The 12,861-nt window shown below is 35.3% G+C and overlaps 1 protein-coding gene across 4 annotated transcripts; it reads right to left on the bottom strand.

Annotated features, from left to right (window-relative positions):
• Positions 1-3,341: 3,341 nt before the first annotated feature.
• On the bottom strand, positions 3,342-11,267 carry LOC18426319 (protein translation factor SUI1 homolog). 4 transcript variants are annotated; one of them, XM_088860022.1, is made up of 7 exons: positions 11,126-11,267; positions 8,217-8,294; positions 6,952-7,991; positions 4,282-4,392; positions 3,903-4,108; positions 3,668-3,721; positions 3,342-3,552 (listed from the first exon to the last, which is right to left on the bottom strand). In XM_088860022.1, exons 4-7 carry the CDS (start codon positions 4,316-4,318, stop codon positions 3,508-3,510), a joined length of 342 nt encoding a protein of 113 aa, XP_088716148.1. In that variant the 5' UTR covers positions 4,319-4,392; positions 6,952-7,991; positions 8,217-8,294; positions 11,126-11,267; the 3' UTR covers positions 3,342-3,507. The 4 variants fall into 4 exon arrangements, with proteins under 4 accessions (XP_088716148.1, XP_088716149.1, XP_011620458.1 ...); XM_088860023.1 differs by having other exon boundaries at positions 6,952-7,046; XM_011622156.3 differs by lacking the exon at positions 6,952-7,991.
• Positions 11,268-12,861: the final 1,594 nt, after the last annotated feature.

Raw genomic sequence — 12,861 nt, 5'->3', positions numbered from 1 at the left:
CAATCAGAGTGTCTTGTTTCTAGCAAGGAATCCAGCCTTCTATGACAAGACTAAATATATTGATGTTCAGTATCACATTATTCGTGATGTGGTAGAAGATGGAAAAATTTATTGTAGAAAATTCATATTGATGACAATTCAGTGGAATGTTGACTAAGCCCATTGGGAAATAGTTCACTGGATGTAGAACTTCCTTGGGGCTTGAGGTTATTTGATGATTAGTAGCTGGTGAGCAGCAATTTTTGGAATAGACGAGTCAGAATGAACACATGTCTTCAAGTGGGAGAATGTTGGATATGTGAATCCAAGTTTCCTAGTTTTCAAGAGAAGTACATGAAAATCTTTTTGATATATGGGTGTTTCCTATTTTCATGGGAACAACATATTAAGCTATTATATTTGGGAGCTCTACGTGATGTGCTTTGAGGTAAATAAGGTTTCCTATTTTGAGGGAACTTGATATCTTCCAAATATATAGGATAAAGATGATTTCCTTTGTTAAAGGAGTGGTGAGTACTTCTTAAAGGAAGGCCCTATTAGATAGGAAACTATATCTCTCTTGTGTAGGAAACCCAATACAATTAGGAATGGGAAATCTAATTAAACTAGAGATTGGTCTCTATTAAATAGGAAACTATACCCTTCTTTTGTAGGAAACCCAATCCAATTAGGAATGGAATATCTAATTAAACTAGATATTAGTGAGTTAGATCGGAAACTATATCCCTCTTGTGTAGGAAACCCAATCCAATGAGGAATGATAAATCTAATTAAACTAGAGATTGGTCTCTATTAGATAGGAAACTATACCCCTCTTGTGTAGGAAACTCAATCCAATTAGGAATGGGAAATCTAATTAAAGAGTAGGACTCGCTTGGATTTCTAGAAAAAGTATGTGTTGGAGACCCAATCCAATTAGGAATGGGAAATCTAATTAAACTAGAGATTGGTCTCTATTAGATAGGAAACTATACCTCCTGTGTAGGAAAACTCAATCCAATCAAGATGGAAAATCTAATTAAAGAGTAAGACTCACGTGTGTTTCTAGAAAAAGCATGCAAGAGAGAAGGGTTAGTTCCTATTTACTGCCCTATCTTTTAAACAGTTACATCTGATACCTCAAAATACCCTCGACGCCTGACTTATAGCCCCACCCAACCTCATTACTCTTGAACTTACCCGATGTGGGACTAAGCAAGAGTTCCCCACATTTCGACTTCGAGTTCTAAAAAGAACTTATCTCAATCGTATTTATGAAAAAAGATAGTAAATAAAGAAATTTTTTGAAAAATGAAAAGACTTAATAATATGCTTCTTTTCGAAAATCAAAACTCCAAACTTAATACAAAAATAAAATAAATAAATTAAGAGAGATCTATTTTATTGTCAAGTTACATTTCAAATTTCATTTTGACTAATGTTAATAGACAACAAACACTCAAACATGAATTATGTTCTCAATTTTTTTCATATTTTTTACGCAATAATAAAAAATCAAAATAAAATTACCACTATTTTAAAAAAAAAAATCTAGAAAACTAAACAATTACCATTACTTTTTGAAAAGATGAATTGCCATTTAGTCCAATATGATGTTTTACAAGGGAGAAGAAGGAGAAAAGATGAGTCGTCATTTAGACCAATATGATGTTTAATGCTTAACCTCACCCCTACACCTTAGTCACAACATTATGGTTTTCATTCCCACCACTTAATACCACCCCACATACACTTTCAAAAAATTTCTCTCGTACTCTATGATAAAAAATGGGTAAGAGCCTCTATTATAAAAAATGGGTAAGAGCCTCTCTTTCCTATTGAATTACCCAAAACGGAAAAAAAAAAAAGGTAAGAGCCTCTCTTCCCCATTGAATTACCCAAAACAGAAAAACAAACAAAAAGCTCCAATATTAAATACCATGGCTCCATGAGTTACAATGCCTCCGTGGCTCATATTAAATACCAGTGGCTCAAAAGCAAAGCAAAAAAAATTGTGCTGAGAGAAGAAAACAAGCTTTTCCATAACTCTCTTTTACAGTGGTTCTTCCATAACTCTCTTTTATAAATGTTTGGCTTCATTTATTGTTTTCTAATGTTTTGAATGGCCCAAAAACTCGAAGAGTATGGTAATTATCAACTAATCATTTAAGAAATTCTACCTAAAAAGCTTTTTATAAAACTGAATAATAAATATAAATATTATATACAACGAGACTATTTACATGTAGTACATAAAAAGCACACTTATTTATAAAAAAAATATCTTCATATCTTTTTTAAAACAAATTTATCTTTTGATAAACCCAAAATTTCAAAAAAACATTTTTTAAACTCCTGTCCACTTTAAACCTATTTTTTAACATAAACAAATATAAAAAAAATGTTCTTTCTAAACCTAATCACTTCTTTTTTTTTTTAGTTTCTTACTCTTCTGCCATATTTCTCCACTCTCCCGTATTTTTCCAAACACCTCTCTCCCAATAACCTCTCACCTCTCTCCCAATAACCTCTCACCTCCATGATACCCTCATTTCTTTCTCTAAAAGTCTAAAAAAATAACTTTTAAAAAAAAACACAACTTAGATTTAACCTAAGAAAACAAGCTTAAAATAGCTAAAAGCCTAAAATAACAAAAATTGAAAGAAATAAAATCTACAATTTTTATACATCAAGACTTTTCAAAACCATGATTCTATTGTGAAATAAAATCTACAATTTTTATTCAAGACCTTTCAAAACCTTGATTATATTATGAAATAAATCTTAAAAAACCTTATTTCTTTCGAAACTTGATTCTATTGTAAAATAAATCTTAAATATTTTTCCTTATTTACAACCATAGCTTAACTGTATCTCAAAATTCGAAAAAAAAAAATTTGAACTTTGAACTTTGATCAATAAAATAAATACAACCATCCAATTTCACATCCAATGATCATGATTAATTATGACCACCATGTATCAAAACTAAATGGTCTCATTATATACTTTGGAATAAATATATCATATTTTTAAATAAATAACATAGGACAAATATATCATATTTTTAAATAAATAACATAGGACGCATGTAAGGGACACTAGTCCAACAAGACCGCATGGACTCACCCGAGTGACTCGGCTCAGGCAGGCTAATTAAAGTGCCTAGCACCAGCCACATTTATTAACCTTGATTGAAATCCACGTGTGAATTCACACATCTTCATCCATTTGTTTCATTTTTTTTTACTTTTGGCCCCCAAAAAGTTTAGACCACTTGTCGCTTATCAAGCCCAATTCCTGAAGTAGCATGGATCGAGCAAAACATCCACTTTCATCAAAATCACCAATCCTCATCATCATTTCATTTAAAAACATCATATTAATATATAAGATCTTAAAGAGTATTATTCTTTGCATGTGGTGTACCTAATAACGTGTTCCGCATATGACACTACAAATTAATTCCAAGCGTTTTCAAAGATGAAGTTTCTTAACATACAAACTGTGACCATTTATAAACTGTGATCAAAAGCCGTGAATCTTAATGTGTTCCTTCTTCACTATGCCCGCCTGCCAAAAAAAAACAGAAATATTCCAACACCAAGTTCCCCACCATCACGAAAGAGCATGAAAAAAGATGAGATAAAACAACTAGAAATAGAGAAGGCCGAAGTTCACCAATTACCTGGACAAGAAAAGTGGACACATTCTTGCGCTGATCACCTTGAAGTTGTATCACCTGCATATATCATGGCACATAAAGGATCAACACAAAACAAGTGAACAGAATAGAATTTACATAGGAACATGCTCAATGCAGGTCTTTAATGAATAGCCATCACCAGCATACAATATAGAACACAAAGGATCATCACAATGTCAACATGCTTTAATTCAGGTATCAGCATCTGGAAATATACCTGACCCAACTCTGGATCCTGGACTACTGTACCATTGCAGCAAAATTCCTTCTTGAGGTCTTTCAAGATCTTGCTGTAACTGAACTCTTTCTTTAAACCCTGCACTGTTGTCAAGCTCTTTCTACCATTTCTCTGTTGTATGCGCACATGCACATACTCCTTTGATCCTGCCCCAGAGTCTTCAGCATTTGCCTCGGCAAATGGATCTGACCTCACATTCAAATCTCTAAGTAAATAACCATTCTCTCTCTCTCTCTCTCTCTCTCTCTCTCTCTCTCTCTCTCTCTCTCTCTCTCTCTCTCTCTCAAACACAAGGGAAGAATTGGAGAAATCATCAAAAAATATCAAACAATTTCAGGTAGTGTTCAACAAAGTATACCAAAGGTTGTAGGAATCTCAACGTCGAGCTCAGACATGAAACTTGACTGTCAAGTTCAAAGTGATGGGATGTACAAATGTTGGTGAGTTTTATCTCACAATGATCGCAGAACTGGAAGAAACAGAAAACCCATCAGCCTTCCATGACCAGTAATAGCTCACCCCATAAGCAGCAAACCACACAAAAAGGGGATGGACAAAAAGACAATGATGGGTACAATGAAAAAATATAATATACATCCCTCACCACAAGAAAAACTCATCATAGAAAACTAAAGGGTAAATAAGAAAGTTAAATTGTCTGCAGTACAGATCCCCTATTTACCAATAAAAGAAAGGAAAAAAGAAAATGGCGAATACTTCCATTCCAAAGAGTCATTATTATGCGACCAGGTAGAAATGTTGAAAAGAAGGAGCCCATATTGGACATGAGCTTGGCAACCCAACAATGGAGAAAATGATATATCAACCCCCTGACCCTAGTTGCATGAAGTCAGAGAAAATCGATTTTCAAGAGGATCAGACTGACAGCCAAGAACTACGATCATATATGCAAATACATGTCACAAAATTCTGCTTCCCAAAGCATGGGGAATCCCATACCCCATATATTCGAATCCAACAACCATACCCATGTCCATCCAGGCCACATAGCTATCTATTGATGATAGACATTCAATACGATTGTTTCTAGCAAATCACCATGCTTCTACAAAGGCCACCCCAAGGCAGAACAGATTCTCTTTTGAACTAGAATAAGTATTGGGCTTTAAAAGACCACCAACGTGGCAACAGCCAGGACCGAACTTCAAGACCAAAAATAAATGATATCTATCTAACATTAAAGTTAATAGATGGCTTTCTGTCCAAGCCAATTAGCCCCAATCAATACATGAAGAACTGTTAAACACTGAATAGAAAGCTACTGAAGTAGCATTAGGCAAAAACACATCACGAATTGCATTAAAAGAAGTAGAGGAATTAACAATCATGGTCCAATTGCTGCGTCTGAAGATCATGCTAGGAATATATTGTTCGTGGCACAAACTAACGAATCCACGACCAATAAATATCATTCATGCACAACATATTGAATAATAACCAATGAGCAAGTATGCTATGCTTCCTTGGGAGCATACTGCACACACTTCCTCTTCCTTGAGAGTATACTTCACACATTTCCTCCCTTGGGCGAAATGGCTAATGTGGATGAATTTTTCAATCTAAATTTTGTGATCCACCCAAGAATCAACAGATAATTAATTTCAAACAAAAGAATATGGATTTTGATTTCATCAGCACTTAGATCTCACCTTACAAAAATTGGATAGGCTCTGTTCAATCTTGGGACGTTATTTCCTCTTTACAGGAAAATACAGAGTGACAGAGTGAGACTTTGTATTTTTTAGACTTTGTATTTACAGTGGATATCTAGGAATTATGATTCAATCCTATCCGAAGTATTGTACGGCTGTACTCAACATTATAATGCATCGTCGATTGATTCTAGCAAGTAGCAACTGCTGTTATGACTATTAGTAGAGGAAAAAAAAAAGAAAAAGGAATGCTTATAAAGAAATAGTTTGGGAATTTGTCAAGACAAAAATAAAGCAGTGATGAGAGAAAGGAGAATCAAACAATGACACAAAAATCTGATTAGATGACCGTGAAACTCTATGATGCTTGCCAAACTGACAACCACATGTTACAAAACAACATTTTTCAGATCTAGAGCTTGGCGTGAACTTTATCAGGTAAGAATAAAGCAATTAAAGCAATAGATTATGAGAAGTAACCTACAACTATATTAGATTGTGGAGGATGTAAACCTCAATTATGATGACCAAGTTGACTAATCCGTGTTTAGAACACCGATGACCCAGGCTAGGACTTGCCCAGGTCAATCAAACCCTGAGGGGTGCCAGGTCCAGATGAGAAAAGGCGAAACCCAGGTGAGTCTAACTGAGTCTCAAGTCTCAACCCCTCCTTTGTATTTTACCCAAAGATTGAGTTGAGACGGAGGTCAATGGATGACTTGGGCTTGAGGCCTGGAAAATCCAAGACCAAGTCCTGGTTTTGAAACAGTTTGACTCAAGGGCAACATGAAATAATAATATCTTCAGCCCTAGAGCCTTGTTTGAAATTTACGACACAATAGCAAAGGAAAAGAAAAGTAAATAAAAATTTCACATTTGAAGCAGATTTTAATGGATCGAAACTAGAATGACGGGGATATTGATAAATCCACAATGAACAAAAAGAATTAATGAGTTTCACAATGTGGAACTCCATTTTTACATTAACATCATGGCACACCTCTTGCCTATCCTTGTGAATTTTTAGTTCACTTCAGGATGACGATTGTTCAAACTTCTATTGTAGTAGATCTTTTAGTCCCTTTGTCTTTTTTTAATCTCTCAGTCCCAGCAAATTTTGAAAAGACCAACCAATTAATAGAAAATTTATAAATCCATGACGATAGATAAATACCATACAACAGATATATTGAAAAATGAATTTTAAACCAGAAAATGGAATTACTTATTAAATTTCCATTTCTTTTAAAAATAAAGATAAAGAGACTCAGTCCCATACAGACCATGTAGGATCCCAATCACCACAAGATCCCAATCACCGCAGTCCCATAAACATCAGTGGTTATAGGCCTTACCTCTGCTAGACGGACATCATGAACTTCGGAACAAAGCATCAAGAGCCAGTAGGGATCATCACCACAAAGAGACTGCATGATGGTAGCCCAAGGTTCTACATGTATATGTAGGGACTGGGTCTCAGGAACATTGTGCTCATAAAGAAAATGTTCGTGAAGAAAATCAATTAGAAAGAAGGACAAATCAGTTAGAAGGATATAACTAACCAAAATCAGTTAGAAAGAATGATATATCTAACAAAACATAAATACCATGTCAACTAATACTAATTGAAAAAAAAAATTACTTTTCTAGTTTCTTCTCTGATTTACAGTCCTGTTCATTGCTACTTACTAAAAATTCGTTTACAGTTATTTAGACAGGTAGCATCTGATTTGCTTTCCACATTCACATCTTTAATAATTTTTTATTCTCTATCATTTCTTATATAATTCATTGAATGAGAAGTTTCTGATGATGCAGCATCAAACTCAATTTCCTACTTGACCATTAATGTTAAACCTTCACAGACGTACATGCGCATAGCACACACAGAAGCACACACGCGCAAACCCACACAGACGCATGCCATACCCATGGACACTTCAGTACAAAAACCCCTTATGTTTCAAGAATGTCAAAGTAGTTTTACAAAGTATTATGACATTTGTCAAACAAACACTCCCACTGGTTCTGGAAATTATAATGCATAAAAAAATAGCCACAATATTTTGTTGATTAATATTCTAGAATCTATAGCACAGAGGGATTACAGCATTTAAAATTGAAAATTCTTTTTCTTTTTCTTTTTCTGCATTGTTCTTATTCTGAATATTCTTCTTCTTTCTCTGAAAAAAACAAATCGCTGAAACATGTAAAGAACTCCATCAAGCAAAAGCCAGCAGCCCTAGATTTCATGCAGAAATCATTTTTAACAGCAACCATATCAACAATAAAACAGAAATACCGGGCTGATTGTAAACCACCATGATTAACAGCAATTCAAAATGTATATAAACAAATAAAACCACACGTATCTTTGGTCAATCCAATCAAAATCCTGCAAAAAGAAACACAAGTACATTTCTAAAATGAAAGGACGTCAAAAAACAAAAGAATGAGTATGCAAGAATTTATCCAAAGAGGGGTAAAGACAATAGATACATAGATTCATAGATAAATAGATAGATAGATAGAGAGATAGAGAGAGAGAGAAAGAGAAAGAGAGAGAGAGAGAGAGAGAGAAAGAGAGAGGAAAAAGAAAATAGAGAATAAAAATAAAAACCTGTTCTGGAAAACTCATGAGTCCACTCGGGACTCAGCTTAGTCATTGGGCTCAGAGTCCTGCAGAGCACAGACACCCCTGCACTTAAGTAACGGGGGTTTTGTATTACTCCTCCGAGTCACATTATAGTAACTTGGGCAAGTTGTAAGAGACTTTAGCAAGTCTATGCCAAACTCACTAAGTATGTCAGGACTCACCAAGTCGATGTACCTTCCAATTTACAAGGAAGAAAACCAAAATCCCTTTTTCGCTCAGGAGAACGTTAACTTTAATAAAATAAAATGTACAAGTACAAAAAATGATCTCCACCACAGGGGAGTAATATACAAAATTCACCCAAAGGGTGAAAGGGTACACAAAATTATACATCCAGGGCATCCAAAAGAGTCAAGGTGAAAACTGAGTGAGTCCCAGAATCAGATGGGTCCACCAACACCAGGACTTGGTGCACCTTCATTAACAAGGGTATCGGCGAGGGAATTGGCCTCACGCCAGGCGAGAGGCCAAAAAATTTTGAATGGCTTGCATATCTCACAAATCTTGCCGAAGATATAGGCAAGTCTCCAGGGGCGGGTTGCCTTTCCTGGCCCAAGAAATAAAGCTTTTAGAATCCCCTATGACCAAGGGGGCACTACATCAGCTGGGGTTGAGAGCCCTTAATCCCTCAAATTTCTACATGAGTTTATGATGGTCTACAGGAGTTTATGATGATATGCCCCTTAAATTGATCAGATGTTAGAAGAAAAACCTCAAATTTCTTGGATTCCACAGATTGAAATTCTCAAACAGATTCAAACTTGCAATTCCTTTTTTTGAAAATGCCAAAAACTTGTGATTTTTTTGTAACTCTAGAGTGATCTTGGTTGAAATTTTATACCTAAGGCTATTTTTAGTTCATCAAATTATAGGTTTATGTCTCACAAAAAACCACTCAAAATATCAAATTTGCTAGATTCAAAACACGGTTTACCAGAAATATTTGATCATTTTTTAAAAATTGAAACACAGTGTAAGCCAATAACATCATTTTCTTTTATTGTTTTCCATTTTGCATATATATTTATCGAAACCTTTTTTTCCTGATTTTCCCAATCTTTCAGGATTTTTAAGGGCAACTCATCCAGCTTGGAAAAAACTCCATGGCTTGGTAAGGACTCACCAAGCTAACTCACTCTGAGTGAGTCCAAGTTTTCTCACACTAATAAAAACAAAGGTGATATGGTGAAATACATGATTGGGAACAGTAAACTATATCAACACTAGCAGATGATTCTTTTTTTTCTTTTTTCTCTATTTGTGTTTTCTGAGGCAAACACTACCATATGAACGCATCACTATGCATAAGAAACCACTCCATCTAACTTAACTAACAGTGATAAAAAATGCATCCACGTTTCTTTTTATACTAATGGAAAGGCATACAACCAGAGCATTAATGACGAAAATAAACAATTAAGTATGGGCCATTGGATATCCTGGAAATGGCAAAACCCACAGTACCAAGGGAACATTTATGACCACAAAACACACTTACAGTTGAACAATACTAACCAAGCGTTAGATTGTTTGTGCATCACAATAAGCAGGCCAGGGCATGCCAGGCCAAACCAAAGGCAAAGAGCCCTAAATGTGTGACTTGGTTTTAGAAATATGTTTTTCTATTTGCAGATGGATCTATTTAAAAACCTATAGTGAAACTCATGATCTTTTGTACATTCTTATATTCCAATAATGGCCAGGCCACTTGTCGCATTACAATCTTATATTCCAATATTGGCAATAACAAATTTGAAGAAACCATTTAACAGGGAGAAGTTCACTTCTGCAAAACAATAATTACCCAAGGCATGCGGTTGGCACATGACTTGGCTATTTCTAGGAGTACAAAGTAGAACCTCCAATTGAGAAGCTTGGGAATTTTAGAAGCATCCAGAATCACAGGACCATTGATGAAGAATAACTTGAAATCACAAAATGCAGTAAAGCATAGCAAACACAACCATAACGAAAACATCAGATATTGGCATGGAAAACAATGGAAAAACCATGAATAAAAGGACTATAACTTTTATAGGCCAACAATACATTAGAATCCATTAAAATTAACCTATGAAGTTTCTAAAGCAATGTCTGCATAAGTCACCAACGACTGTAAAAATAATGTGAAAAATGTAGAACCTTTAAACCTTCCTGAATGGAAGGTCTAAGTAAGAATAATTGACCAGCACTGACAAAAGCAGAAGAGCTACTTAGGTAACTCCAAAACAACTTATGCAAAGATAACAACCACGAGAATCAGCTTTGATCCATCCGTTGGCAACATAAAGATCAGTTTATGTATCAACAAACTAATGGACGCGGGACATACCTAAGCCAGGAAAGACGAGAAAAGAAATAAAGAAAGAAGAGAGCTAGACAGAGAGAGACAAGAACCTAGCAAAATATAAAATACAAATCGACATAGCGAGCACATAAAACATGAGAGACGAAATTCATATGAACAAAGAGCCCTAAGAAAATAACCAAGCTCCAAAAAACGTATAAACAATGCCAGAGCATTGAACAATACGGCTAAAACCCTTCAGAGAAACTACCCTTCAAGAGAATATAAGGCATAATATTCATGCGTCCCCCCTTATCCTATTATTAAACCTAGATTGCTTTAATTCGAGACAAAAATAAAACATATTCTACCTAGGGTTCCCATGGGAAGACACAGCATCGACACTATATATCATTAAAACAACATCCTAAGTGGTCAACATAGATACATCATGAAATTTCATTCCATACATTTATTCTATAATCAGGTCCATTAAATGATCATAAGAAAAGATTTACAGAAGTCAGCATAGATGAATTTTTTAACAAAGAACACATAAATTAAAAACAGAACACGTGAAATTCACCTTAAAAAGATTAGAGAAGGGACAAGAAGATGCAGAAATCAAGATCACTGGTTGTGAAAAAGATCAGCCTCTCTTTCTCCCTCTCTATCTCTAAATTGCAGAAAAGAAAAAGATAAGGGCTTCGAAAACGAGTGGCCTTCCCTTCACATGGGTTTGTGAGTGCCTTTATGCCCCCAAATCCAAGCTAACCACACCGCAACTTAACCATAGTCAGTTCTAACCACAATTTCCGAATTTCCATTTCCGCCCTTATCTTTTCCTTAAATTACATAAACGCGCCCACCCTCGAAACTGGAGATAACATTAGACTACCCAGTCTATGTGTCGACCGACATACCTATCTAACCAAAGTCCTCTCTCTTTAAAATCTATGGAGGTGGATTTTTGAATCGAAAATTTAGGGAATTAAAAATCTCAATAGTGACAATTAGGCATTAAAAAATAAAATAAAATAAAATTATACGTATATATATAAAAATAAAAATAAAAAGTCTCTAATAGAGTTTTAACACCATCCATTTTAAATTTTGGTGAGTTACCATTTTAAAAATCCATCTATGGATGTTATATGTGTTAGGGGACGCTATTATAGAAGTGCGTCAACATATAGAGATAGGATATGTATATTCACATTTTACTATTTCATAGGACATTTTGTTGTAAAGGAGGGTGAATTAGGGGCAGAAAAGTTTATGAATTCCTTGTTGTTTATAGGCACGCATGAGCGATTTCTTGAAGCAATTTGCCGCTTTGTATAATATAATTGGTATGCATAAATTGAGCAAATTTGTCCTTTGAATATAGGAAAACAAAAAGGAGTTAAATTCGCTTCTAGGTTTTATGCATACAAACCAAAAGCCTAAAAGCCTACTATATGCATCGGAGTAGATAGAGTGAGAAAATCGGGTACAAAGAGAGAGCAAAAGGTTATCTCAAAGTGGGAAAAACGAACCCCATTATTGAAGTTTTGATGGCCTTTAGAAGTGACTGTTCATTATGGCATGTGACTGGTGGGAACCTAGAGGTGGCAACGAGTTGCGTATGGGTCGGGTCTGGTCGGATCCAAACCCAAACCCAAATAGATTTGGGCCTAGATTTTGGACCAGGACCCGACTCTACAGGTCTAAAAATTGGACCCATACCCATACCCGTCAGGTCTCGGGTCTACCCCGTCGGGTCTCGGGTCTACCCCATCGGGTCTCAAGTCCATTGTCAACCTCACTATAAGCTTCTTCGTTTTGTTTGCCTTTTTTTTTACTATCTTATGCTCATGTTATTGGTAATAAGGTCACGATCACCCGCTGTTAGATTTCAAGCCGTGAAATTTGTCGTTTAATAGTTAAAGATGACTACTAGTTCTAATTATATATGATCCTTAATACACCCAAATGAATAAGGCTTAAAGTAAAGTATTTTATCTCTAATAGTTTATGGGTACAGGTTTGGATCCAGTTGGACTCGGACCCATCTAGTCTTCAGGTCCAAGTTTTGGACCCGAACCCAACCCGTCGGGTCCAAATACTAAACCCATACTGACTCATGTCGAGTATACCCGGCTAGTCCCGAGTTGCGTCTGGGTCCACTGACACTGAAGAATTTGAGAGAGAGAGAGAGAGAGTAACTCTTTGAGAAAATAATTGTGCCCCACACAATTACTTGTGTTGGTTCTTTCATTGTATATATAATGGTAATACAATGGTGCAATATACACTTTCCTATTTTATTACATGCAATAT

This window comes from Amborella trichopoda, chromosome 2, assembly GCF_054954075.1.
Source record: "Amborella trichopoda isolate Santa Cruz 75 chromosome 2, AtrichopodaSantaCruz75HAP2 v2.0, whole genome shotgun sequence".
In the NCBI taxonomy this organism is placed as follows: Eukaryota; Viridiplantae; Streptophyta; class Magnoliopsida; order Amborellales; family Amborellaceae; genus Amborella; species Amborella trichopoda.
This window is presented reverse-complemented; position numbering and strand designations above follow the sequence as displayed.

Bases quoted from the DNA above. Each gene is read 5' to 3' on its own strand.
- LOC18426319 (XM_088860022.1), bottom strand. From the start codon at position 4,318: ATGTCTGAGCTCGACGTTGAGATTCCTACAACCTTTG. The intron at 3,722-3,902 runs GTATATTTCCAG...TGATATATGCAG, and splicing joins AGGATCCAGAGTTGGGTCAG to GTGATACAACTTCAAGGTGA. The intron at 3,553-3,667 runs GTAATTGGTGAA...TTTTTTTGGCAG, and splicing joins TGTCCACTTTTCTTGTCCAG to GCGGGCATAGTGAAGAAGGA.